Below are 27,005 nucleotides of genomic sequence, written 5' to 3'. Positions count from 1 at the left end.
TTCAAACCCCACTTTATTATCAAAAATATTTTTTGAACATCAAAACAAGATATATTACCAAGAAAAATAATGCAACTAGATGGAGGATAAATAACTAAATAATGCAACCTTATTCTTTTCAGAATAGTTTACAATGCTGAAAAATCTAAGTGTATCCTCAAAAGAATTCTAAGTTTTTAAGATGCTAAAGTGGTTGGTTCACAACTGTCATGCACACAAGCTAGGACATCTTTGTACTCCCTTGCTATTGTGAAGGAATCATATACCTTTCCATCACTGCTTTTCTTGTACTCAAAGAGGAGAGAGGAGTGATTGAATGCTGTCAGTTTGACAAACCCATAATCGTAATCCCTGTAAAGGCTCCATCTGGGTGTCACTCCACTGAACGTTGATAAGTGGCTACCTCCACCTCCAACAACAACATGGATTGTTCCAACCACAGGACCCGAGTAATGAGACCTTTCTGACTTCACGCATTGATTCTACACACCAGCAAATTAACAATAACACATTAGAGGAAGGAAATGGAAATGATCCTGAAACTCAGTATAGCATTGTGAGGGATTCATATGAGGAGGACATTAAAGCTAAACCAAAAGTTGGCTTACCAAATAAGCAAAGCTACCTGCCCCAGGAGTTGCTTACAGAAAATGTTATTTTGCTGCATGTTATTGAAATATGGTAACAAGAATGGTTTATCTTTTTTTAAAAAAAAGAGGGGTTCATGCTGGTTCAGCCTCTTTTTGGGGAGATTCCCTATATATTTTTTAGTGGATTCAATCTTTGAATGGAAACTAAATTTCAATAGCCCCGTTACAACCATGATAAAGCACTTTAATGATAATATGCTCTGAGTAGCACAATTTCTATAACTTAGTGGAATTAATGACTTTCAATCTTTGAATGGAAATCAATTTTTCCAATAGCCCTGCTATAGCCAGTGATTAAGCACTTTAATGATAATGTGCTATGAGTGGCATATTTTCTATAATTCAGTGAAATTAATGACTTCTACTTTCAAATATGAGTATATGCATGGATTCATATATCATCAAGCTTGTTTGCATGAACTTGATATAACCTACATAATATTGGCATTGTCATTACCTGGTAAATAGGGCATGACCTTTCATAGTTATGGACATGGCCATAAAAAGCAAGGTCCACCTTGTACTTCTGCCAAAGCTTTTGCAAGCTTTCCCTTCCCATGGGCTCTTCAAATGCACCCTCCAGGCCATAATAATAGTCAGAGGAATACCCAAGGACACGATGAGCAGCAAAGATTAACCATGGTTGTTTCTGTCTATCCACCGAAGCAAGGCAATGTTCAATGAATTTGTACTGTTCTGTTCCCTCCCTCCAATCATGCTCAGTGTCGGCGATACAGAAGTGAAACATGCCATAGTTTGTGGAGTACCTTGCACATTCATAGACTTTATTTAAGAATTGGACAGAACAGCTTAAAATAAAAGGAACTGACAGCAAAGAAGGCCATGTTGAAAACAATTGACCAAACTGATTTGTTCGATCACATCTGATAAGGATAAGATTCCATTTTAATCAGTATGTCCAAACACAAAAGTGCCTCCAGCTTCATAGGATATATTAATTAAAAATAAATAAATAAATAAATCAAGGTTGAAAATGTACTATTATGAAAATATACAATTTATTTATTTGCCATGCCCCTTAACAAATTTCTTTGGACTGTGGTTTTAGGGAGAATTCTAATAATAGGTAGTCTTGTTAGATGGAGCTATAGACTTTTGCATTTGTGGTATTTGGAGAGATGGCTGATGCTAAGATTAGTGTATGATATGCTTCAAACTTGGAAAAGGAAACAAAAACCATTCTGGAATAAAGTTTGGAATGTGGTTCCATCATGTCTTATGTGAATTATTTGGAAGGAAAAAATAAGACAACATTTAAGGGACATGAGCTTCTTGTAAAGAGAATAAACTAAGTTTGACAGTTCTTTAATTTTTTGGATGTTGTTAGATGAGAATTCAAGAGTAGACCATCTATCATTGTATCATTGATTTTTATTGCAGGAGTAGTTGAGTATATAGCTTGTATACTTAAATTGTTATCCTAAATGGTTGCAACTTTCTTTCTATTAATGCAATCTAAACAAAGAGTTAGCTGCCATGGGGTGCGTGCCATAAGGCCCATAACATACTGACTCTGCCCAAAGCTCACTTGGTGCCTAAGGGCAATGCCCAGGTGTTTAGGGTGGAGTAGCTTGTTCTTGTCACAAGCCATCACATGTAGGCTGGCTCTTGTATGTGCTGCTAGTTCAAAAGGAGGCTTATCTTTACAACTTTATAGGGAGGTTCATTTGATTGTATATGCATCTTTGAGCCTGATCCACTATTTTGAGACTACTATAAATGCTTCAAATAAATATAAAGAACACATGCAATTTACCAAAACTTAGCTCTGTTCTCTGCAGGAACATAGAACATGGTCTCAGCTAGCACACCGCATTCCCCACCTGAATCTGTCTTGTCATAGAATGATCCAGTATTTGGCCAATCGCGCTCATGATTACCACTGCAGGAGGAATCAAAAGAAGATTCTTCAATCAGTTTCATAAAGTAAAATATAAAAGCAAAATCTACATTCAGATGGATAAAAGTACCGAACAATTGCACAAACCTTGCAATCATATATGGAACTTTTGATGCAATGGGCTCCACCTGTGAAGTGAATTGGTCCCATTGGGAGATGTATCCATTCGCATAAGCTATGTCTCCAATATGGAACACTATGTCAATGTCATTTAAGTCATTGACAAGTTGGTCAGTTGTGTTTAATGATCCAGGTTGATAATTACTATACTCATTTGAGCCATCACGCTCTGCCTGAAGGACATACAAAGAAATGTTGATTATTTTACATGTGTCAATTTTGAAACTCAATTGAATCAGATTCTTATTTCAACAACAAACACAACACAACACAACACAAACAAAAAATGTATGGGAAAGTCTTGCATTTGAGCCTTGAATCTTTAGCAAGAGTCTCTAGCAACCTAACTGAATGCAATTCTGTTATAGTTCAACAACCAGAAAATGAAGTAGTTCACAGTCTTATCCTCCGATTTCCAAGCATAGATTTTCAAGTGGTGCCAATTAATTACTAGGTGCTCATTTGCAATATAAGTATAAAATGTGGTATGAGTCATAGATATATAACATTTTTTCCTTAATCATATCTTTAGATAAATTAATAGATTTAACTAACTTTAACCATTCACCACTATCCTCATGAAAAGAAAGCTTTGAATCGGACATAAGTGTATCTCTTATCATTGAAACAAAAGCATGAAATGATACCTCTGTGTGAGTTTGGCAAACCAGTAGCATTTATAATGCCTTATAGTATACACAGTTGTGGTACTCACAGGTGGAAAAGCCATTTGACCAAGAGGAACACGAAGCAAACCCAAAAAAGTTACTGACTTTCAAATAAAATAAACCCTCTTTAGAGTAAGGATCAAGGCAACAATACCAGATGGATGGACACAAATGGTATATGCAGAGAAGCAGCATGACCATTGCATTTCAGTTATCAAATATCTGAAAATCTAGATGATAGTAAAATTCTCCCAGTCTGGTTATCTCCAGGATATTGGCCAACAGCGTTAAAAGTTTATGAATTAGGATATGGGCCATAATATGAAGACAATAGAAATATAGAGAATTAGAAGGCAGTAAGGAATGATCTAATCATTCTGGTTGGTTAAAATCACATTTTAATGTCACATCTCATCAATTCTATATTGTATGTGGGAACCCAAGCTGTCATTAATGTTATAGTTAAAAGATATTCTAACGCAATACTTGGTTACGTAACAGAGAATTTCTCCTTCAAAAAGATAACTACTATTTTCATTTTTGTTTGCCATATTGTTATAAGTTTCTTTTAGTCAATAAGGAATACTACCTTCCCCATGTCACCAAATATTACGACACGCTGCAATGAGTTTTGTCCAGGATAGGGGGATGATTTGAAAGAATAGTTTTTGCCCCAGATATATGAACCTTTAGATAAGAGATGGCCAACCCTGTAAGTGTACCTGAAAATAACATCATAACAATGTTTAGAACAGATAAAGTCAACCTGTCATAATACTTTCACATCAAAGGAATCCTGAAATGCCTACACAGAGTTTGGCCACAAGTTCTTTAAGAAACCTGTGTGTATGAAACCAGGATCACGCCAGCCAACCGTCCGTGCAGGTGAACCTGCAAGGTAGCAAGGAAATATCCTTATGCAACAGGCATACATACTGCATTTATAGAATTTTCATGATAAAAAGAAGTCTGGGTTGATAAGACTTTGTGCTCCACAGAGCTCAAAATCTATCAGAAATCAAGATATTGCAAATTGGCAGCATGATGCAATCATGATATAAACGAAAAGAATCATACCACACAAGCTGGTTCGATCAAATGTCAATGTAGCAGCTGGGGATCGACTCTGAGTTTCTCCTTGCTGACCCCACTCAACAATTGGAACTGCTTCATTTATGTCATAGCCACTTGTCCAGGTAACTGTCATCTGCATAAAATATAAAAAGCACGCATAAGTGCACATGTCACAACAAAACACAACTTTCCAGGATTATAGTTAAACGTACTACCATCAAGCATCTAAAGATTTACAATTAACCGAGGAAAGTTTTCAAGAATAAGAGGAGAAAACATATTCAGTGGGAACTGTGATAGGAAATTATTATCTTAAAACTAGTATCAACTATATTGCTTAGGAACCCATGATCAATGTCCATTTGCCAATGAGCTCTAGCTCAAACAGCACCTCATCTTGTAAGAGCGAGGTGGAAGGTGAGGTCAGGGATTCAAGATCCACCAGCCACATGTTTATTACCAATAAAAATAAATAAATCAATGTCCTTTTGAACTTAATTAGTATTTGTTGAAAAAAATACTAAAACCAGTAGATTTAATTTTGACAAATACATAGCTTAGGAACCCATAATCAAATGTCCAAGAGAAGATTTAACAAGGAACCATAAATTAAGATTAACTTACCTCATTCCAAGACTTTCCCTGAGCAAGGCGTGGATATAGTGGTGCTTTAGGATTGTCAAATGATATGAAATTTGAAACTGCCACCAGTTTTGGCTGCAATACTCAGTTATGTAATTACAATTAGTCTAGATGGTAGAATAATCTACATTATTAGGTTAAATAGTAGTAGAATATATAGGATCTATAAACCCTTCAGAAAGATGTATGTTACAAGTAAAGTTTGAAACAAAAAATGATTGGAATATCTATAAAGCCTAAGAACAGAACAAAGAATCATGAACACACATTTGCCAAACCGCCTGAAAATAAAGCAAAGGAGAAATCTGCACGCTGATTGATCAACTGGAACCTCAAAGAAGCTTTGCCGGTACTTGCATATTGTGAATTGGATTCGTGGTTTGCAAACATATACTGGAACAACAAATTGAATGTAAATAGGTCAGAGAAGTATAAATGAAATTGTGTAATAAGTCATTGTGATCTTAATATTATAATAATTACGTCGTACAAACCTTTATCGGGGATGAACATATATAAGGAGTCTGTTTTTTTGGGTCATTTTCAGGTGGACAGGTTGATGAGCTGCAGTATCAAATTGTAACAAATTACAATTTCTGAAACAATATATCATGCACAATTTCCTATTTATGTAGTAATAAATAGCTTCTTCTTTTTTCTTTTTTTTTACAACTGTAGTTGCAAAGAAAATTAGGGGATGAAAATTTCTCTTGTTGAAAAAACAGAAGTGGTAAGTCATATTCTGTTATACCATTATAACATGTTCACCTTTAAAAGATAATAATAATAATAATAATGAATAAATAATCCATATCAACAAGGATGCACATTACTTGAATTTTGCAGGAGAAAAAACTCCAATCCAATCATCCGAGGACGGATTGGGGCTTACGAGGTCCACAGTTACCCATTCAGTATCCTCACCCTGTAATCATATAAATCAGAAACACATCACAAGCTTTGCACCTCACACAAAATGGTAAACTACCATGATCACAAAAATCCAAATACAGTATCCAAATTCTTATATTACAAATAGATTCAAAAACCAATACTATAGTCCTTAGTCAACTTATAAAGATACACCCAACAAATAAGATAATAGATGGAACATTACAATATACACCAAACCACTTCAAATTTGCAACCATTTAATCATGGTGTAAATGGGGTGCCAAAAATAGCAGGTCACAAAATTTGACACTCTATGATTTCAGATTCCAATGCTTAATGGTTCATAAATTTGACACACACCAAAAAAGTAAATGACCCACACTACTATAACACACAATTGAAAGCACAATACAGCGGAATGTTGATACTTAAACTTTAGCATAGTGTATGAAAAAAAAAAAAAACTGTACCTTTAAGCCAACAAGAGAAGGGCTGACAATAACGGAGGCATTGTTGTTGAGAGCAAGAGTGGTTCTGTGAATAGCAATCTTTGACAATGGCTGCTCTCCAAAACCATTAGTGTGAGCCAAAGCCAAACCCAAGAAGCTCAATAACACCAAAAGCAATAAACTTTTCTCCATTTTTTTTTTCTCTGCAAAACAAAAACTGCAAAATGTGTGATTTTCTATATTTTGTTTCTGTTGGGTGTGTGGGGTTTGTATAAATAGGCAGAAAGAGTTAGCGTTTAGATTTTATGCTATTAAGATTCCCAGAATAATCTAATCTGAGTGGACTTCGTGGGTCTGTTTTTATATAGATACGAGAAAACAGATAAAGTCTGCTTATGGTAGCGTAATTTCTCTGTAGTTTCATATCTTTCAAACTCTCTGGACTTCGGAGTTTCAGACTTTCGAACGTATCTATTGCTGGAGAACTGATCGCAGGTTTTATATAGATCGGAAGTTTGTACTATTAAAAAAAAAAACAAAACAAAAAGGAAAAGAATAATGTCAACAAATAATAAACAAAATTAAAAATATTTATTTTATATATATATTGGGATATTAATTACCATATTCATTGTCATATTAATAGAATAAGATTTTTTATTTTTATTTATTACACTGTTACGATATTAATTCATATTTATTGTCATATTATAGCATTCAAAAAATGATTAGTTTGATTTTATTTTATCATTTTATGCCATCTTTGACAGTTTGACTTTAAGAGCATCTTGGGAAAGTGCAAATTTATATATATATAATAAATTGAGTTTTAAATGTCTTAATGATTAACTGGTTTATTTTCTCTCTACTACAAGTGTCTACAATTCATTAATTATATAAAAAATTTACTTTAAATTAAACTTTATTACCAAAAATTTACTCTATGTAAAACTCTCTTACCTAAAATTTCAATAAATTTGTAATAGTTTGATTGGTAAGAGTATTTAAATATAATTTTTTGTTTTGCAATTCATAAAGCGGTGAGTCTCACACTTGAATCTATTGTTTGGCTGATATTTTCTAAATATCATTTTATAAAAAATGTATTATATTTTTCTTATTTAGAATATGATTTTGAAATTGGTTGAGAGGATGTTTTTAATATACAAAAAATGTTTTTAATGGTATAATTGTAAATAACTTAAAAACAGTAGACCTCACATATTTGTGCAAACTCTTTTATCCTTTAAATTAAGAAGCTCATCTTTATCACCAAAAAAAAAAAAAAAAAAAAAACAGACTAATCATTATAAAAATAAAAGGTACATAAGCTCTATTCCCTTATCATTATCCACAATATATATATATATCAAATTTGAAACTTATCATTATAAAAAATAGGGTACATAAATTTTATTTCCCTTATCATTATCCACAAAAAAAATAATCTCCATATTCTTTATCACAAAAAAAAAAAAAAAAAATTCTTACACTTCAAATTTGAAACTCATCATTATTAAAAAATAAAAATAATACATAAGCTCTATTCCTTTATCATTATCCAAAAAAAAAAAAAAAATAATAATTTCCATATTTTACACATTATATTTTGTAAACTTTTTTATTAAAAAAATTCAAAAATAGAAATGATCTCCCAGTTAAATTTTTTTTTTTAGTATTTTGAAAATTATTCTTAAAAGTGGAAGCTAAATACATATAATATAAAATTTATTATCTAAAAACTAATTTCAATTTCAATTTTTTGAAAATTGTTTTCAAATTTTTTTGAAAACAAAAACAAAACGCTATACCTATGTTTCAATAAATTTTTTGTTTCTCAAAAAAAAAAAAAAGTTTCAATAAGTTTTTAAATTTACCTCAACTAATATTCTGTTACAAAAAGTTCTAGTAATTTAAAATATACCATAAATATATTATATATCTTTTTATTATCTATATATATATATATATATATATAACCGAAGCCTTTGGAGCTCCCACAATTTTCCACGTCATCACTATTTTCTTTTTCTTTTTCTTTTTATTTTAGATTCTTTTTATTTTTGGTTTTATATCTTATCAAGTATTACAATAGTTTAGTTTAAATAAAACTCTATTAGATATATGTTTCAAAAACTTGAAAATTCTATTTCAACTAAAATTCTATAACAAAAATTTTCTCAAATATAAACTTCTACCAAGGTTGAAACCCTTCATACTCACTCAAATTTTCACATAGAAAACACACATATCAAATTGAAGCCATGGCAATAAGCAAGTTGATTCTTCAATGAGAACAAATCCTATAGTACAAAGGCCACCTAATCGCTTTTAGTTTTGAACTCAATTGTCTTATTAACAACAAAGTCTATGAATTGCACTGATGGACAGCCGTCCACAAATGACATCCACACAAGGGCTTGATGTTCTTCTTAATTATCTCATATAATTCTAGGAATTATTTTATTTAATATTTTTTGGAATTAATATATTTAGATGGTTGGCATAGCAGACAACGTAAAAACAATTTTCTATCATTTATGTTGCCTTTTGCATAACCCTAAATCAATGTTAAAAGTTTGTTTTTTACAACCATATGATCTTGGTAACCAAATCCTGCACCTATGATTGTTTATGATTATTTTTGTTCATTGTTTGTACTTTAAACCCATTAAAACTTATTGCTTGACGATATTTCATGGTTTTTTTTTCCCTTTACTTTTTTTTTCAGGGTTGCTAGGAACACAACCTAACATGTGATTTTTTTGCATTGTTTAAAGTTTAGATCCATTAAAATTTAAAACTTATTACTTTATAGGTTCATTTGCTTTTTTCTTCTTATTTTTCTCTTTTGAATAGTCATATATTTTTGGCATTTTGGAAGTTTTCACATCTGAATTTTTGTGTTAGTTTTAACATCTGACTTTTTGAGTTATATTTTTGTAATATCTAAAACTATCTGGAAAATTTCAATGATTATAACCATGAATTATTATTTTGAGTGTAACAAATTTTTCTCTTATATTTCACACACACATATATATTTTTATAATTTTTAAGCTCTTAATCTTTTGATTCTTTTCAATAGTTATAGGTTTATAGTCATGAACTATTCTTTCATATTTTTCGTAAGTCATTGCACGTTCAAACAATGACTTTTTTATCAAATTGTTACACAAATTGAAGTTATACAAGAGCAATTCATGCAATAATGTAGTTTCTTAATCAATTTAAAATTTTATAAAATCATTTTAGTTTACCACACAAATAGGTAGATTCCCGTGCATAACACGGGTTAGCGACTAGTATATATATATATATATATGTGTGTGTGTGTGTGCACGCGCGCGCATATATATTGTCATGTGACTCATGGAAATAGTTAATTTATTTTAAGGAAAGCTTTTTTAAAGTCTCAAGTGACCCACTAATTATTATTATTATTATTATTAATTAATTAATTAATATAGTTCGTTTAAAAAAAAATCATTAATATAGTTTGATTTATTTATACATAATAGTTTTTAAGTAAACAAAAGAACTAGTTTTTTTTTTTTTCTCTCAACAAAAAAAGAACTTTTTTTTTTTTCTCGTTTAGCTCGTATTGAAATAATCAATTGTGTGATTTGTCAAACATCCCTTAAGGCTTAACAACACCTATGCATTAAGGAATTGATAATGGGGAGTAACTAATATTCAAATTTTATTTTTCAATTCCTTAAAAAAAATTCTAAGAATAATTTTATAGTTACAACAAGCGAGCAAACATTTGAATCCTAAATGTTTTTCTTGAAAACATCAAAAAGTGTCTACCAATTGAATACAAGGCTATTGGCCAGCCCATATGAAGCAATGATTAAAAATAATAATAATAATAATAATGGGCTTTGGGCCATAAATACATAGGTTAGAATGAATATTTTCCATCATAAATACCATAATCTATTGCAAATAAGAAAAATTCCACTTTTCCTTAGGAATGAGTTTCTTATCAAATTAAAAATTTCCCGGTATTTTCTATAGAAAAAAGCATCCACTCTCTATTTTAAATGAATCAATTTCATTGTTCAGTTAAATTTTACAAATTTAGAGATGTACCCTATGTCATGTCATTTGAAATTAGTATAAACACTTAAAGAGGTTTTTTTTTTTTGTTGGGAGAAGAACACTATTAGATATGAGAGGTAAAATCTTAACTATGATTTGGACCTCTCCATCCTATTCCTAGTCTAGGGCCAGCATGTAAACTTCAAATTTCCATGTCAAAGAGAAGCAAGGGTGAATAGCATAAACTCATAACTGAAGTTCATAACTTTCTGTTTATTTTGTAGTAGTAACATCAAAACTGCATTGATAATGGAGGACCATTTTATTTTCAAGTACAATGCTGAATTATATTAACTCATGTAGCTAACGTGGTTGGTTCACAGCCATCATGTACGCAGGCCAACACATCCCTGTAGTCTCTTGAAATGGTGAAGGAATCATATACCTTTCCATCACTGCTCCTTTTGTACTCAAAAAGAAGGGATGAGTGGTTGAATGCAGTCAGTTTACCAAAACCGTAGTTGGAATCTCTGAAAAGACTCCAACTAGTCTGTACTGGCCCAAAATCAGATAAGTGGCTTCCTCCTCCTCCAACAACTATATTGATTGTTCCATTCACGGTACCTGAGTAGTGAGATCTTTCTGTATTCACGCACTGATTCTGCATCAGACACGTATAAACATTAAGCATATCAGAATATTAGCCAAGTTATCAAAAATTGGTTTGACAATTGGAGCAAGTACAACAGATATGGCTTGAAAGGTTATCAAGAACTTGTTCTGTAATAGAGTTAAGCATTAGGCAATATTTAAAACAAAAATATAAATATAAATAATTTCAGTTTGAAAAATAGAGCAATCTCTGGTAAAAGAAATCAAATTTATTTGATATTCATCGTACAATACTAAACATCAGAAAGTATTTACAGGGAACCTAGCCTAACCCTTTTCTGATCCTAGTAGAACTAGGTTACTTGTCCTGCAAACACAGGATTTTTAAGCAAAAGCTATGTTACCAATTGTGAGAAGCACCAAATCTGAGCATTTTCCTAACATTATTTTTCCACCAAAAGAAAAGGAAGAAAAAGCCCCAAAGAATTTCCCAAACTTATTGGTGTACTTACATAGTCTTCAAAACCATCATATCACTATCATTAATATCTAGATCAGATGGTACCGAAATGTATGATTGCTTTGAAAACCTATGCACAGCACACAAAATACCAAATATTATTACTAACTCTAAGCCTAAGGAGTAGCTCTTTACTACCAGCTTAGGGTAAAAATGTTCTCAGGACTTTTCTTTGGAAGCGGTTAAGGAACACATTCTTGCCATTCACAGCCTTAAATTATGGTGTGAAGTTCATGCAGTTGTATAATGTTGATATTAATCCTCAAAGACTTGATGGAAAGGATAATGCACCTACATTAATCTTGTTCATACCTGGTAAATGGGGCATGTTCTCTCATAGTTATGGATGTGGCCAAAGAATACAATGTCCACTTTGTACTTCTGCCAGAGCTTTTGCAAACTTTCCCTTCCCATGGGCTCCCCATATGAGCCATCCTCCCAATATGAGGAGGAATAACCTAGAACTCGATGAGCAGCAAAGATCAACCATGGCTGTTTCTGCCTATCAGCTGATGCAAGACATTTTTCGATGAACTTGTACTGCCCAGAACCCTCCCTCCAATCATGTTCACTATCAGCTATGCAGAAGTGGAACATGCCATAATCAGTTGAATACCTGTAAAGACCAGTCAACAAGATTTTCAAAGGGATGTTTGGAGACATTGATGTTTCACATTGCAAGCACAGTGTAGTACATAAAAAGCTTATAAAAACTGGCACTTAAAAAGTAGTTTCACTTTCTCTATGAATTTTCTGATATCAATTACAAGGCTTGAGGTGATTAACTATCAAGGAACTTGGTTTGTTATGTTGGATAGACTCACATGCCGTATGTAAATGTATGTCATAATGCCATGTCCTGATTAACTAGAACTAGACAACCTACTTGCTCATTGTTTGGTACACCTTAACAATTCTTGTGGTCATTAGCCATGCCATTTCTTCTGCCCAGATACCATACCTCTAAGTTCTTTTTGCAGAATTTTAAGCTAATTTAAGTTTGATAGTTGACTCATATTTATTCTTTCTGAAATATTTCTCCAAATTGCACCCACTAAAACTCAGAGAGAGTTCATATTACTTACTAAAACTTAATAACTGTTGGAAGAGTTCAAACTACTTACCAAAACTTAGCTCTGTTCTCAGCAGGAACATAAAACATGGTCTCTGCAAGAACACCACATTCACCACCTGAATCATTAGTGTCATAGAAGGATCCTGTCCCTGGTACATCACGTTCATGATTGCCACTGTAGGAGTACAAAATGTAAATCCAAAATAATAGTTCAAACTTATAACAGTATTATACATGCAAAGGAAAGAACATTGCAGGCATGCAAACCTTCCAATCATATATGGTACAGCTGATGCAATGGGCTCGACCTGTGAAGTGAACTGATCCCACTGTGAGATGTATCCATTTGCATATGGGAGATCTCCAATGTGAAAAACTATGTCAATGTTATTTAAGTCATTGACGAGTTGATCTGTGGTATTGAGTGACCCTGGCTGATAATTACTGTACTCATTTGAACCATCACGTTCAGCCTGAAACAAGTGAAACAAAAATTTTAATCTCCTTGTTTACAAGTGGAAAAGAGTGTAATGCTTACCTAACTAGCTATAAGGAAGAGCTTATTTTCATAGGACCACACTTTTAATGATGTGAACTACCTTTATAGTCCATTCAACATTCTCCATGTAGTGATACTTGATAGTTACAAGAGAGAATACTCTCTACAATATGAGAAACAAAACAAAAATCATGAATGTTTTGAAGATCTATCGAACCAAAGGAAGAGGAACCGCTAGTAAGAAGAGATTTAGAGGAGCAGCTGTAGTGCATATGTGATTAACAATTACCAGGATTTCATGTTTTCTGATTGCATAGGGCAAGAAATTGTTATTCTATCTGTTCACAATTAGAGATTATACACTCACCGAATGCTATAAATAATGACTGTTATTTTAGTTTAACTCATAATTGTTTTTAGTTGATTTACTAGGCATGGTAAGGAAGATGTCACTTGATGCATGTTTTTTCACCATTCATATGGAATAAGTAAAGAAATCTGGAGGAAAGAATATAATTTATTAACTTTCACTAAAAGTATCAAGAGAATTTGGAACAAGAATTAAACTTTAGTAGTAGAGGGGAGCTCATTACTCACTGATAATACTTTCTACAACTCATTTTTCTTAATATTACCTTTCCCATGTCACCGAATATTACAACACGCTGTAATGAGTCCTCCCCTGGATACGGAGATGATTTGAAATAATAAGACTTGCTCCAGATAAATGAACCATTAAATAGCCTATGACCAAGCTTGTATGTGTAACTGAATAAAAAATAATCATCAGAATCTTAACAAGAATTATCTAAGCACTTCATGAAATAGTTTGTTAGTTAAGGTGTTTACGGTGTGTTTGGCCACAATTCCTTTAAGAAACTTGTATGAATGAAACCAGGATCACGCCAACCAACTGTCCTTGCTGGTGCACCTGCAGAAAGAAAATATCAACTTTGTTAGTATGATGTTATCTCTCTCCTTAATATTATGCTCAGTCAAACTGTCAATAACAGATCACTGAACAACTTAAAGAAGTAGATAATGCCAAGGTCAATTAAACTCATTTAGGGAATCACCAAAGTGTCCTTTAGATAACCGGGGCATTAACAATTTAACAATTGCTTAAGGATGGAAATAGGAGCACAATCTAGCCACAACTGTGACATATAAAGTCATAGCATGGAAGGATTTTCAATATGATACCTTACAAAAGCTTGCTAGGGGAACTGGTTTTTCATTTGAAAGAAAATAATCAAGAAAGGTGAAGAATTAAAGCTTTTCTCTAGAACAATGGATTACGTTGATGATCACAATCATCACAGTAACATAATTAGAGGAGGAAATAGATCATACCACACATTGCATTTCGAGAAAAGGTCAACGTTCCAGCAGGAGATTGAGTTTGAGATTCTCCCTTAAGACCCCACTCAACAAAAGGCACAGCCTCATTTATGTTATAGCCGCTTGTCCAGGTTACTGTCATCTGCATAACAGCAAAATGATGTGTTACTGGCATGTTATAGCCTCTTGTCCAGCTTCCAATTGATATTATTTGGATTAGTGTTCAATAATTTAGCTAGGAGGAATTAATATCCAGATGTCCATGAAAATTAAAAAGTGGAAAAAAAAACCATAATTTGAACTTACTTCATTCCAAGACTTTCCTTGAGAGAGGCGAGGATAAAGAGGTGCTTTTGGATTAGCAAAAGTTATGATATTTGAAACTGCCAACAGTTTTGGCTGCAATACAGCAATACAAACTTAGTCTACACTTGAAGTATCCTTAGTTTTTATGAATCATTTAGGCTTGAGAATTAAAAGAAACGAAGTAATTGCACCAGGACAACACAAAAAACTTGTAAGAAGTAATTATCACCATATGAAGCTTTGAACAATAAGAATAAAATTGACGACAAAGCAACAAATAACAGGAAGTCAAGGACTTACATTTGATAAACCGCCTGAGAATAATGCAAATGAGAAATCCGCCCGCTGATTAATTAATTGAAATTTTAAAGTTGCCTTCCCTGTCGTTGTATACCCAGCACTGGAATCATTGGCAAACTTGTACTGAAAATGAAAACAATTATTATGAAATTCGTTCGACGAGTTAAATTCAAATGGTTCGTAATTTATTTGAGTTCAGCATAATCCATACTGCAATAATACATACCTTTATTGGAGCTGAGCATATATATGGAGCCTGTTGTCTTGGCTCATCATCATCTGGGCAGGAAGATGAGCTGCAATAATAGAATGACTTATTCAATCCACAAGCTCATAATCAGATAATAGAAAACCCTACAATTCATGCCTTCATCAACATTGACATCCATGATTATGGTTCTATAACCCAAGTTACAAGGATTCCAAACAGTCAAACTATGTACAAAAAATCAGCAAGGAAATTCTTAAGAGGCTGGCATTAATGAAAACATTACTTGAAATTTGCAGGAGAAAAAACTGCAACCCAATCATCTTGAGAAGGTTCAGGGTGTTTAAGTTCCACTGTTACCCACTGAGAATCTTCCCCCTGCATGAAAATCCATCAGACATCACCATCACATCAGCTTTTTAAAACACAAGGATGTAGCTTTGGGGAAACATATGATCCAGCTACTCATATAGATATGGTTACTATAGACATCACTCCCTCATGACAAACCAGGGAAAGCAATAATTATCTTATGCATCCAACATATGTATCATATCTCTCAAAACAAGTGGAACATACAGACCTACATGTGAGAGAGAAATGCAAATGCCGGATTCACAAGATACCTTCTTCAAGGAGAGAGGCCTATGCTTTAAACTAGTGGGATCTATTTCTAAGCTATATCTCAAGTCAGTATATAATTAGTTAATTACAAAGAGAAAAGAGGCTTAAATGAAAGCTAATAGTCATACAGCAGATGTAACTGATTCAAGTTCAAATGTTTATATATGGAAGTAGTTAAAATGAATAAATGTAATAATATCATAAGAATTTAGCTTTGTACTATGATATGAATATAACATATCAACTTATGTTAATGATCTAAACAATTCTGATAAGATTGATATGGTATTGGATTTTTATAATCATTCCTTTGAACATTTTACCCTCAATTCAATTTTTAAATCAAGAAAGAGAAATTTAGAGAGAGAAACAGAGATGATAAGCCCAAAAAGTGTTCTTTTGTAAAATATTTCTGTCCATTTTCAGTTTTTTTTTTTTTTTAAATATTCATAAAGTAGCTTTCATTATTTCCTATCATTTCTCAAATAACCAATCAAGAACTTTATAAAGTCAACAAATGTAAACCTCTTTATTCCAAGTTCCATGTGACTCAACAGAACCCAAAATTTCATATCATAGTACCATCAAAGCAACTCATAGAACTACACCCATTGAATGAACATGGGAAAAAAAAAAAAAAAAAAATCATTAGTGTCACCTTGGTGCCAAGAAGAACAGGTTCCACTTTGATAGATGCATTCTCGTGAAGCACATAGAGAGCCCTGTGGATGGCAATCTTGGATAGCGGCTGTTCACCAACTCCATGTCTACCATGAGCTGCAACACAATGCACCAGAAACAACAGTATCAAGGGAACTTTCAAGGACAGTAAGCTCTCCATAGTTTTACGTGACAAAAGCTGTCCAAACCTCAATGTTCAACAATGAAGTCTCATCCATCATATGTTGACTCTTTCTTGTTCCTCTATTTTGTCAACCTATAGTTGTTGTATAGTATATTCTATTAGTTGCTAACAAGAAAATTAATATGTATTTATTTTGACTCGTGGAAATTTTTTTATTGGGGAGAACTACAAGTCTATGTGAGAGTCATCTTGCTTTTCCCTTTCTTAAGGAGTGATTGTGATTGTGATTGAATTTAATGAATTGGCGTGTTGAATTTTCTGAGTGGCTGCAGACTAAAGATAAGGAAATTGGTGTTCTATCTTTCTTTTGTTCAGACCAAAGACAGAAAGTAACCACAAAAAAAAAGGTTAGATATGTATAATATTTTTTAAAATTGTTGACATGAATTGTTGTGATTGATGCATAACAAAAGTATTATAAGTGTGAACACAGGTGAAAGTGATGCCAATTCCAATCAAAGTTGATCATGTCAACGGTTCTGAAAAATTTGTGAAAAATTTTATGTATCTAACATTGCTCAAAAAGTAATTGTATTTCATGATTGTAACTTCTATATCTTTATGTGGCATCCAAGTTTATCTAATGCCTTCCTTTTGTTTCATAATGTAGGTGGGTGAATGTGTCCACAAGTGTTACACAACTCATTGTTAAATCATCAATTGTTTGGTTAACGAAGCAATAATTTGGCTGGTGATTTTGATAAAGGTCTCCTCCTTAAGAGTTTGACTATCTTTCTACACCTATTAACATAAGCAAGACTAATTATTAAATAAACAAAACAAAGCAAAGCTACTTTTTTTTTTTTTGCTAGGTAATTGGTTTATAGGGGGATCGAACCTCCGAGCTTGACGAGGCACTAGGGCCCGGGTACCACTCAGGCATAAGGCCCGGTGGTCAAAGCAAAGCTACTTGAGGTCAGCCACATGAATAAGGCGTGACAATAAACATGTTGCCTAAGAATCTTTTTGACAGTTTCGTCTAGGGTTGGGTCAACGTTTATGGCTCTCTAGTATTCCAGGACTTGGATCTAGTAGCCCCACCTTGGTTAAACAGACTCATCCGAGGTTTGACTAATGTACTAATTTTACTTCTATATACTATAGTCTATAGGCTACAGCTTATGAGCAAATAGAGAGAAATAAATTGCATTAGCAAATTTATGGTCAACAGATACCTAATTCAAATCAGGTTGATGGAGGATGGTATATTCTACGCATCTAAATGGATCAATGACTTTAATTTCACAACCGTCAAATTGTTAAATTGGTGTTGACTCTCTTTCGGGCTCAGTCTATTACTTACATCACTTTTTATTATTAGTATTGTTTACAACTTGTCACTCAAATGTTATGAAAAAATTATTGAAAAAAATTATAACTCTAAATTTCTTGCTTAAAAATACTTTGGATCACATGCTCTAAAGGCAATTGTTTTTTGATAGTGTCTAACACCTTAAAAATACCTTTCTTTAAAAAAAATAAAAAAATAAATAAATTCAACCACTAAGAATACTCATTCTATCACAAATACAACCAAAGAGAAACCATGAAACAAAAGATTCAAAATCCAATTTTATTTTCTCATAATTGCCTATGTTTTCCTATCAGCCAAACATGGAGTGTAGTCTTGAAAAACTAAAATAAGATGCAAGATTACATATAGAAGTGAGAGAAGTCCGTACCATTTCAAAATTTAATTTAAGTCCAAGTTCTAATCAGGGAGCACAGAAGCCACTGAAGTGGGGTCATTTGTGGAAAGGAGAAGACATTTAAGGGCGTTTTGGTAAATGGCGTTTTAAATTGGAGGGGCAGAAAAGGTATAAAAAAAACTTGGACCATTTCTCGATTTATGCGTGTCATCCTTGCACAGGGGCCATGCTAATCTTCTCTGTATCGTTCCAATTTTATCGGATGTCCCCGAAGGGACACTAGATTGCTCTTTCCTTACGCTTCATAAACTCTTCAGCTGCTTTCTAAGTAAACGATGTGGGACTCGAGCCTCGAGGTACTGTATCACATGCGCTGCTTTTCCATTTCTTCACTATTAGTTAGGGGTGTGAATGTTTGACCCAACCCGCGAACACGACACGAACCCAACACGGGTTTTTTCGGGTTAGGGTTGGGCCTTAATGGGTTTGGGTCATAAACGGGTCAACCCGAAAGCGACACGATAAGAAACGTGTCATAAGCGGGTTAACCCGTGTAACCCGCAATAGACACGTTTGATACGCCAATTTATTTGTGTTAACCCGAAATGACTCACTTAACACAACCCGTTTAACTCATATAACAAATAAATATTTATTTTATTTTAGATTTGTCAAATACCTTTTATATCCAACATATATTTTAAATTTAAAAAGCAAAGTAAGTAATTACAAAAATTTACAGGGGATATAATTAGAAATTGAAACTTTCAGATCCTAGAACTACTAATACCTTCTTTTTTTTTTTTGGCATAGAACTTGCACAAATAAAAGTGGATGAACTTGTGAAAGATGTTATGAATTTTGACATCAACAAAGAATCTATGGATGATAATCGTGGTCATAGTCAGGATTAGTCTACTGTTTGCTCAAATTCTTTCAATATTGATACTTAGCATCTAGCGAGTTCTAAGAATATTATATTTTTGTTGAACTATATTATTTTATTTTTGTTAAACTTTGTTATTTTGAATTTGGGTTGAAATGTATACACTTCTTTTGGAGTGTAAAAAATTTATTTCTAGATGAATGTTATATTTTTGTTGAACTATATTATTTTGAATGTGGGTTGAAGACTTGAGGTGTATGCATTGCTTTTTGGGATATAGAAAAAAAAAAATTTCTAGATGGATGTTATATTTAATATTATGCAGGTTAAAATGAGTTGTGTTACATTTGTGTCAACTCACTACGACTTGTTTATTAAGCGTGTCAAATGGGTTGGGTCAGGTCAACCCGCTTTATTAACAGGTCGGGTTAGGGTTGAAGGATCATGACACGATTATTAAATGGGTCGGGTTAGGGTTGAGTCATTTAGTCGAATACCCCTACCTCGACACAACACGAACCCGACACGCTAACTCGAATTGACACCCCTACTATTAGTCGTGGTGGACGCACGGTTGATGTGGCTTGAAACTTGGGAACACATTACACAGAGTAGACTTAATTGTTTACAGTATTTTAGATGTGCTACGCTTAAATTCATATATTTGGTTGCATGGATGAATTTTTTTTGTTGAGGATAATTAAATTTAAAGCAACCAAGTAAGAGTTATTTTAGGATCACAACTTTTATTCCATAATTTTTAATGTGATCGATTGTAAGTGTAAGCCTATTACTTTCATATAAATTCATTATTTTTTTTTCTATGCACAATGTAAGGACGCGATTCGTGACGGACCGTAACAGTGTCGGGTTCGCACGTGAAAAGGCCCCTAACAATATCATTTGTAGAGCGTGGGTTTGGAAGGCTAGGCCTTGTTCGATAGGCGGTGGGTTTTTTCGCGGTGTTCGTATGAACTTAAGCTTTCCTACACCCCTGGAGTCTTTCTCCTGGAGGTGGGCTGGGAGGCCCTGGTTTCTGGCCATTTTTCCCAACCCCCCAATCGGTGCACCTTCCTTTTTATTATATAGTCCGTCTTGGCTGATCCTGACCCTCCACTTGTAGGTCAGGCAGGAGCTTGTTCCTGTGTCCATCCCATCAACTGTCCCGTCTAACTTTCTATTAGTTGCATGGATCGACGTTTGCACCGCCCAAACGTCTTTTCTCATTAACCAACTCTGGGTATTGGCAGGTACATTTACTGAAGGGGGTGGGACGCACTTTCCTTGGTCCGAGTTCACACCCTGCTTCCCTATGGGCCCCATTCCGTTCACATCCCTTTGAGGGGGCTGTTTGGGGATTGCCTACACCAAGGTGTTGGTCTTCCTGTTGAAGCTATGGAATGCCGAGGACAGGGTAAGTTCTCAGCCGTTCCCCTTGCTACCTCGGCCACTGAGCATTTGTCTTCGGCAAGGTACCTCCTCGGCACGGACCCTGGGCCCAGATAGAGTTTGGGCCGGACTGCAGAGCTCTCGGACCCACACACAATATCAAGAAAAGCACATATAATGGCAGTGAGTTTATGCATATAAACCAATAAATCATTGAAAATTATGTTTTCATTTTGTTGCTCATAATTGAGTATTTATTTGTCCTTCACCTATGTGCCCTATGCCCTTAATTAGAATACTTGTTAACAAGATCCTTTGTAATAAAAATTTTCCTTAAATTTAGTATCTTCCTTCTATATTTTAGGTGCATCAATTTTCAAAACCTAATATTAGATTTAGATCAGACTAGGTTTGAAGAAGAAACACAAATTTGCCAACGAAAGTCCCCAGTCTCAGGGTATGCATGTCATGAATATTGAGGAATAATTTGACATCAAACGCCATGAAAAAGAGTCCAATGTTATGTCAAAAACTTAGGAACAGTTTCATCTCTATGCAGCGTCCAAAAGCCAACATGACACTTAGACACTGGTGAAAATATGAGCATGATTTTTGGGTTCTAGGCTTCTAGCTTGTCAATACAAGGGTAAGAATGAATATTTGCATACCATAATCTATTGGACACCAAGAAAAACTTTAATTTTTCCCTAGGAATGAGATGCTTGTCAATTAGAGTGATGTCAGGAATGTTACAAAAGTTTGATCACCAATCATTAAAAAATTCCCTAACAGTATTGTGTAGGGCAAGCATGTTTAATAAAAAAACTCCCATGTTTAATAAAAAAAAAAATAATAATAAATAAATAAATAAATAAATAAAAAAGCAAAGATGAATACCATAAATCTATATACTTTTAAAAGCTAAATCATAACATTTAATATTGCTATGTTCATATTACGCCACCTTATCCGCCATGTCATTGACTACATAATCATTCTTATTCTTATTTAATTTTTATTCATAAATTTTGTTGACAATATTAAATGTATAAATATTTTTTTGAAAATATATTAAATATATAAGTAGATTGACTTTACACATTCATCTTGGGAGGTTTTAACTTTATATATAACCTTGTCTTTACAAATTCATTTTGGGTGGTTTTAACTTTATATATAACTTTGCCTTTACAAATTCGTTTACTTTAATTTAGATAATTATAATCCAAAACCAAAAACAATATGCATACATGTCTATCTATACTATCATATAATAATGAAAGCTTTAAAACAAATTTTACAAAGCTCTTTTTGTACCACATCATTTGTAGCCTTTTTTATTTTTTATTTTTTGGAATTTTTACTTTGTTCAACCTTTCATCTTCTTCAACTATTGTCTTCTTAGTTCAATTTTTATCTTCTCCAATCATTAACTTCTTAAATTTTTCATTTGATTTCCTTTATAAATTTTTAAATTTCCTTTATCATATCTTCATAAATTCTATGGTTTCACTTTTTTGAACCTTTCATCTACTTCCACCCTTCCTCTTCCAACTTGATTTTCTTATAAATTTATTTTTACTTCATTTCCAACTCTCTCCCCTATTCCTTCCAAGTTGTTCACAGCAAAAAAGTCAATACTCTCTCTCTATGAATTTTTTTTATTGTTTAACCACTCCCCCCCCTGTGCTAATGGTTCTTTTTGTTATTGTTGATTAATTGTCACTTCACATTTGTTTCTCTTTATGGCAAATTTGTATCAACTTTTATGCATATTTAGTTATTTTGGTATTCCAATTCCCGATCACAATTTTTTTTCTTTATCCCATTATGTTGATCTGATTTAAGTTAATAATTAGTTGTTTTGCAAATTAGAATTTGATTTTTTTTTTTTTAGTGATCCATTTAGATGTTAAACTATGAGACTTTACTAAGTTTTGTTTATTTTTTTAATCACTTTGGGTGAACAAAATTGTAGTTTTTGCAGAGAAAGTACTCTTTCTAAAATGCCACTTATCTATAGATATAATAATAGTTGAAGCTGAGAGAAACTCAAATTAGAATTTCAATTTTGCGCCCTATATCCTAAATTATTTATTCTTAAAGAGTTTTATTTCTTAATTTTAGAATCAAATATGAGATCACATCATAAATATTCATCCAAGTGAGTTATTTAAGTATAAAAACCAAAGAATCTAGAATAAATGAATCATAAAAAAAACCTAAATTGGTTATACTTTGTATACTTTAAAAGAGATAGATTGGTTTGGGAAAGATAACATTAAAATAGGATGCTACAAGTTGAAATTTTTTACTGGTGGGAAAAATCTATTGTAAGGACACGATTTGGTAACGAACCTAAGCAGTATTGGGTTCGCACGTAAAAAGGCCCAGATAATATGATTTGTAGAGCGTGGGTTTGAAAGGCTAGGCCTTGGTCACCAGGTGGTGGGTTTTTCGTGGAGTTCATACATGTTTCATTTTTCTTCACCCCCGGAGTCTTTCTCCTGGAGGTGGGCTGGGAGGCTCTGGTTTTTGGCCACTTTTCCCAGCCCCCCCTTTGCACACTCACTTTTACATTATATAGTCCTTCTTGGTTGATCCTAGCCATCCACTTATGGGTCAGGCAGGTACTTAGTCCTGTATCTGTCCCATCAGCTGTCCCCTCTTACTTTTCTGTTTAGTCGTGAGGATCAAGGTTACACCGTCCAAGTGTCTTCTCTCATTAATACGATCAGAACATTGGCCAGAGCATTTAATGTAGAGGGGACGTATTTTCCTTGAACCTATTTTACACCCCCCCCATGTGGGCCCTATCTCACTCACATCCCCCTCAGGGGATTATTCGGGAGCGGCCTTCACTAAGACGTTGCTCTTCTCATCTGAGCCCTGGAGTGCCGAGGACAGGGTCGTCCTCAGCTGTTCCCCTTAACCCCTCGGCCTTTGATCACTGTCCTCGGCACACCACCTCCTCGGCACGGGCCATAAGCCCGGATAGTGCGTGGGCCGGATCATAAGTTTCCCGGCCCTACAATAGCCCCTCAAAATCCTGCTATCCGACTCCTCGGACGGATAGGGGGGTTTTGATGACATCACACATCTGCTAATGCCTGTCCACTCTTGTCACCTATCGGTTCCCAAGACTTTTTATCTGCCCTAGATACGCTCCTAGAGCCCTTGGAAGGCAAAACGTGGCCTCATTAAATGCGGGCGGTTTTGTGTTTCCCACGTTCAACGGTATGATGAAGATCGAACGGTCGTGACCCCTTGGTCTTTATGGGCGGGAAAACTTGTGCAGTTACCCTAGAAAGTATAAGAGATTTTTTGGAAAGGATCTGTCTCTTCAGTTTTGCACTTAAGAGCTCTAGCGCGTATATTCTGGGTTCACCCAGGTTTTCGTCCAAATTCAAGTCTATTTCCAGCACAAAAAGCCTATCCGAAGCGTCTTTCTTCTTTTGTGTAAGTTCCCTACCTTCATTAACTCGTGCTTTTTCTTTTCTGGGTTTATTTCTTTTTGGCTCCCTTTTCTTTCTTGTCGCGGGTTGGGTTTGTTTAGTAAATCACAAAGATGACTAAATTGAGACTGAGGAAATTAGTCGATATTGAAGAGGCGATGAATAAGTTCATCGTCGATTATAGGATTCCCCCCAACGTAAGTTTGAAGCACTGTAAGATGGGGGAATGGCACTACAAGAGGGAAACGGGCGCAGTAGTAATTCCCGTCCTCGCCTTTGTAGAGGGAGGTATGAGAATCCCTATGGGGCCAGTGACGAGGGGTTACCTCAGGCACTTCCGTTTAGCCCCTACCCAGTGCGCCGGCAACGTTTTGAGGATTCTGGGTTGCGTGGACGCCTTAAATGAGAAGATGGGGTTAAGACTGACCCATCATGACGTGAACAGGTGCTATAACCTCCAAAAATTGAAGGGGAAAACCTACTACCTGAAGTCGAGGGACGAAAGGGTTCGGTTAATCCAGTGCCTCCCTGACTCCAACAAGGGACTGAACAAGGATTTCCTTATCGTCTCTGGGGAATGGCACGATGGCGACCCGTGCCCCATAGTAGAAGGAGAACCAGGTGGGGTACTGGGAATGGAAGAGAGATGACCCTTTACGCCATTCTAATCTAAAGTTTATTCGGTAACTAACCATGCGTATGTGTTTGTCTTTTTGTAGATCTACACGCCTACACACGACATTTTCATTTAGTCAATCGGGCAGACTTGGAGACCGTTTTGCAAGCAGCAGTTTTTGTAAATGACAGTAATGGTCAAGTCCGAGCTGCTCACAAGATATTAGGGTACCCCTCTGTTCAGAAGTCATTTAGGGACGCAAGGCACGTGATTAGCGCCAGCCGCCCTTGGCTTCCAAAAATTACCGTGGTTGAGACGGGATTTCTGATTTCCCAGGAACCAGCCGTCCCTGAGAACACCCCACAGGTGGGCCCCTCCTCGTCTTACCAAGTAGTAGAGGACGAAGGCGAGCCAGATCGGCCCGAGGAAGGTTTTGGGGTATTTGACCAAGCCCTCCAATCCGAGGATCCTTCTGGTGACCTAGGTGACCCAGCCTTGTCCGAGACGGAATTATCGTCAGTAGGCACCTCTTCTCAAGCCAAGATGGGAGTCAAGAGAATACCACTGACCCCCCTTCTCGAACTCCTCGAAGACCAACCTGGGAAGGATATGCAGGGAACACCACAACCCAAAGCTCCTTCCCCGCCACCTCGGCCTCTGACTATCCAGACCAGGTCATCTTCCACCAAGTCACAGCCACAATCCCCCCATCCCGCACTTCCTGCTCCCTCCCAACCAGCTCGGCTTCCTCGACCTGAAGGCACTGACCCAAAGAGAAAGAGGAGTCCCAAGGGTAAGGGAGTCATGGACAGGGGAAAATCCCAACCTCCCAAGGAGAAGGAGGAGGCCCCGCGTACCAAACAACTGAAAATTGGACATCAGAGCAAGGGCAAAGAAGCTGAAGCCCAATCCATCCAAGGCAAGGGAAAGGGGATAGAGGCCGAGTCTCTGCCGAGTGCCTGGCTTCCTGCCCCAATGATTCACGGGGGTCCACTACTGGAAACGGCATCCCTGAGGGACCTTGGAGATGGCGAGGGTGGCTACGTGGCAAACGCGTTAGGGAGAACCATGCTACTCCCTAACGACATGGATGAGCTGAGGAGAATGAGGATGCAGGAGGTATTTCTCAGCACTAAGAGGTACTTGGGCATGGTAAGATTTCTTGAAACCCAACAGTTTAGTGACTCTTGCCACTGGTTTGTCACTAACTACACGCTCATTTCTCTTGCCAGGCTCTCCAAGCAACCTATAGGATGGAGGAAGAGGTGAATAACAGGAGTAAGGCGGTCGAGAACGAACGCAAGAAGCGTATAACGGCCTCGAAGACTCTCGAAGCCTCTGAGGATGAACTTGCCAAGGTCAAGGCTGACTTAACAATAACTATCCGCGAGAGGGATAACGTCTCGGCGGGCCTAGCTAGCGCCCAGAAACAGGCCCAGGACCAAACAAAGCGCGTACTTGAAGCCGAGGACCAGTTGCGAATAGCCAAAGATCTGATCGAGGGTTTAAATAAGCAACTGGCCGCGGCTGTGCATGAGAAAGGAGTGGCAGAATATGCCCGTGATGAAGCCCTAAGGGCAAAGCAGGAGGCCGAGTTTGCCAGGAATGATGCAGAGGCTGCCAAAAATACGGCCGAGGATGACGGTTATAATATGGGAGTGGCTGAAACCCAAGCCACCCTTAAGGCGCAGATTCCTGGAGTGTGCAGGTTTTATTGCTCCCAGGTTTGGGAAGAAGCATTGAAGAGAGCCGGGGTGGACGCTTCATCTGATTTGTGGAAGCCGGAGAGCATTTTCTACCCTAAGGCCATCCGCGAGGCCACTTCCACCAGCTCCGTGGCTACGGATGACCAACCCGAGGAAGAGGTCACCCCGCCGGAAGACTTACAGGCCAGCGTTTCTTCTAGCAAGGCGCCCAAAGAGGGAGAACTTCAGGACGTGATAGTGATATCTCAGCACATAGATCCTGAGGCACCTAAAGAGGTTATTGAGCCCGTGGTTGGCATTCAGGTGTCTAGTACGGAGGAGCCAACCACACTTGCCCAGCCGCCACAGGCAATTCCCCTTGCTGTGGTGCCCCGGAGTACCAGTGCTGACCCTGTTCAGCCTTCCTCAGAAGGGACCATCCCCCCGGGCGTCGAAGCTGATCCTGCTTCTTCCTCTCAGGACGTGACCGGCGAGAAAGTAAAAAAGTAG

General features: G+C 35.7%; 3 protein-coding genes and 1 non-coding gene across 4 annotated transcripts; 1 reads left to right on the top strand and 3 right to left on the bottom strand.

The window, feature by feature from the left end:
• Positions 1 to 39: 39 nt before the first annotated feature.
• On the bottom strand, positions 40 to 6,908 carry LOC115965732 (probable inactive purple acid phosphatase 27). The gene is made up of 12 exons (XM_031085029.1): positions 6,440 to 6,908; positions 5,909 to 6,000; positions 5,570 to 5,639; positions 5,343 to 5,468; positions 5,058 to 5,150; positions 4,437 to 4,566; positions 4,169 to 4,250; positions 3,949 to 4,081; positions 2,659 to 2,864; positions 2,428 to 2,553; positions 1,108 to 1,417; positions 40 to 482 (listed from the first exon to the last, which is right to left on the bottom strand). The coding sequence occupies exons 1-12, from the start codon at positions 6,608 to 6,610 to the stop codon at positions 177 to 179; spliced, it is 1,845 nt and encodes a 614-aa protein (XP_030940889.1). The 5' UTR covers positions 6,611 to 6,908; the 3' UTR covers positions 40 to 176.
• A 3,764-nt stretch (positions 6,909 to 10,672) lies between these two features.
• Positions 10,673 to 16,894, bottom strand: LOC115963616 (probable inactive purple acid phosphatase 27). The gene is made up of 12 exons (XM_031082692.1): positions 16,609 to 16,894; positions 15,613 to 15,704; positions 15,345 to 15,414; positions 15,119 to 15,241; positions 14,819 to 14,911; positions 14,525 to 14,654; positions 14,021 to 14,102; positions 13,807 to 13,939; positions 12,940 to 13,145; positions 12,722 to 12,847; positions 11,910 to 12,213; positions 10,673 to 11,126 (listed from the first exon to the last, which is right to left on the bottom strand). The coding sequence occupies exons 1-12, from the start codon at positions 16,789 to 16,791 to the stop codon at positions 10,821 to 10,823; spliced, it is 1,848 nt and encodes a 615-aa protein (XP_030938552.1). The 5' UTR covers positions 16,792 to 16,894; the 3' UTR covers positions 10,673 to 10,820.
• A 1,745-nt stretch (positions 16,895 to 18,639) lies between these two features.
• LOC115966133 lies at positions 18,640 to 18,742 on the bottom strand. The gene has a single exon (XR_004086322.1). It is a non-coding gene; the product is annotated as a U6 spliceosomal RNA (small nuclear RNA).
• A 6,611-nt stretch (positions 18,743 to 25,353) lies between these two features.
• LOC115963541 lies at positions 25,354 to 27,005 on the top strand. Its single transcript, XM_031082578.1, has 3 exons — positions 25,354 to 25,929; positions 26,043 to 26,339; positions 26,535 to 27,005. Exons 1-3 carry the CDS (start codon positions 25,354 to 25,356, stop codon positions 27,003 to 27,005), a joined length of 1,344 nt encoding a protein of 447 aa, XP_030938438.1.

Source organism: Quercus lobata, chromosome 10 (assembly GCF_001633185.2).
Source record: "Quercus lobata isolate SW786 chromosome 10, ValleyOak3.0 Primary Assembly, whole genome shotgun sequence".
NCBI lineage: Eukaryota > Viridiplantae > Streptophyta > Magnoliopsida > Fagales > Fagaceae > Quercus > Quercus lobata.
Note: the sequence above shows the minus strand (reverse complement) of the source record. Positions and strands in the feature narration are given on the sequence as shown.

What these genes read in the sequence shown, in the direction of transcription:
- LOC115965732 (XM_031085029.1), bottom strand. Translation starts at nt 6,610, where the DNA reads ATGGAGAAAAGTTTATTGCTTTTGGTGTTATTGAGCTTCTTGGGTTTG. An exon ending in TATGTTCATCCCCGATAAAG is followed by an intron (nt 5,469 to 5,569) that starts GTTTGTACGACG and finishes TTGTTGTTCCAG; the next exon opens with TATATGTTTGCAAACCACGA. An exon ending in GTTCCATATATGATTGCAAG is followed by an intron (nt 2,554 to 2,658) that starts GTTTGTGCAATT and finishes TTCCTCCTGCAG; the next exon opens with TGGTAATCATGAGCGCGATT.
- LOC115963616 (XM_031082692.1), bottom strand. Translation starts at nt 16,791, where the DNA reads ATGGAGAGCTTACTGTCCTTGAAAGTTCCCTTGATACTGTTGTTTCTG. An exon ending in GTACCATATATGATTGGAAG is followed by an intron (nt 12,848 to 12,939) that starts GTTTGCATGCCT and finishes GTACTCCTACAG; the next exon opens with TGGCAATCATGAACGTGATG. An exon ending in GAACATGCCCCATTTACCAG is followed by an intron (nt 11,127 to 11,909) that starts GTATGAACAAGA and finishes TGTCTGATGCAG; the next exon opens with AATCAGTGCGTGAATACAGA.
- LOC115963541 (XM_031082578.1), top strand. Translation starts at nt 25,354, where the DNA reads ATGGGAGTCAAGAGAATACCACTGACCCCCCTTCTCGAACTCCTCGAA. An exon ending in GGAGAATGAGGATGCAGGAG is followed by an intron (nt 25,930 to 26,042) that starts GTATTTCTCAGC and finishes TTCTCTTGCCAG; the next exon opens with GCTCTCCAAGCAACCTATAG. An exon ending in ATAAGCAACTGGCCGCGGCT is followed by an intron (nt 26,340 to 26,534) that starts GTGCATGAGAAA and finishes TATTGCTCCCAG; the next exon opens with GTTTGGGAAGAAGCATTGAA.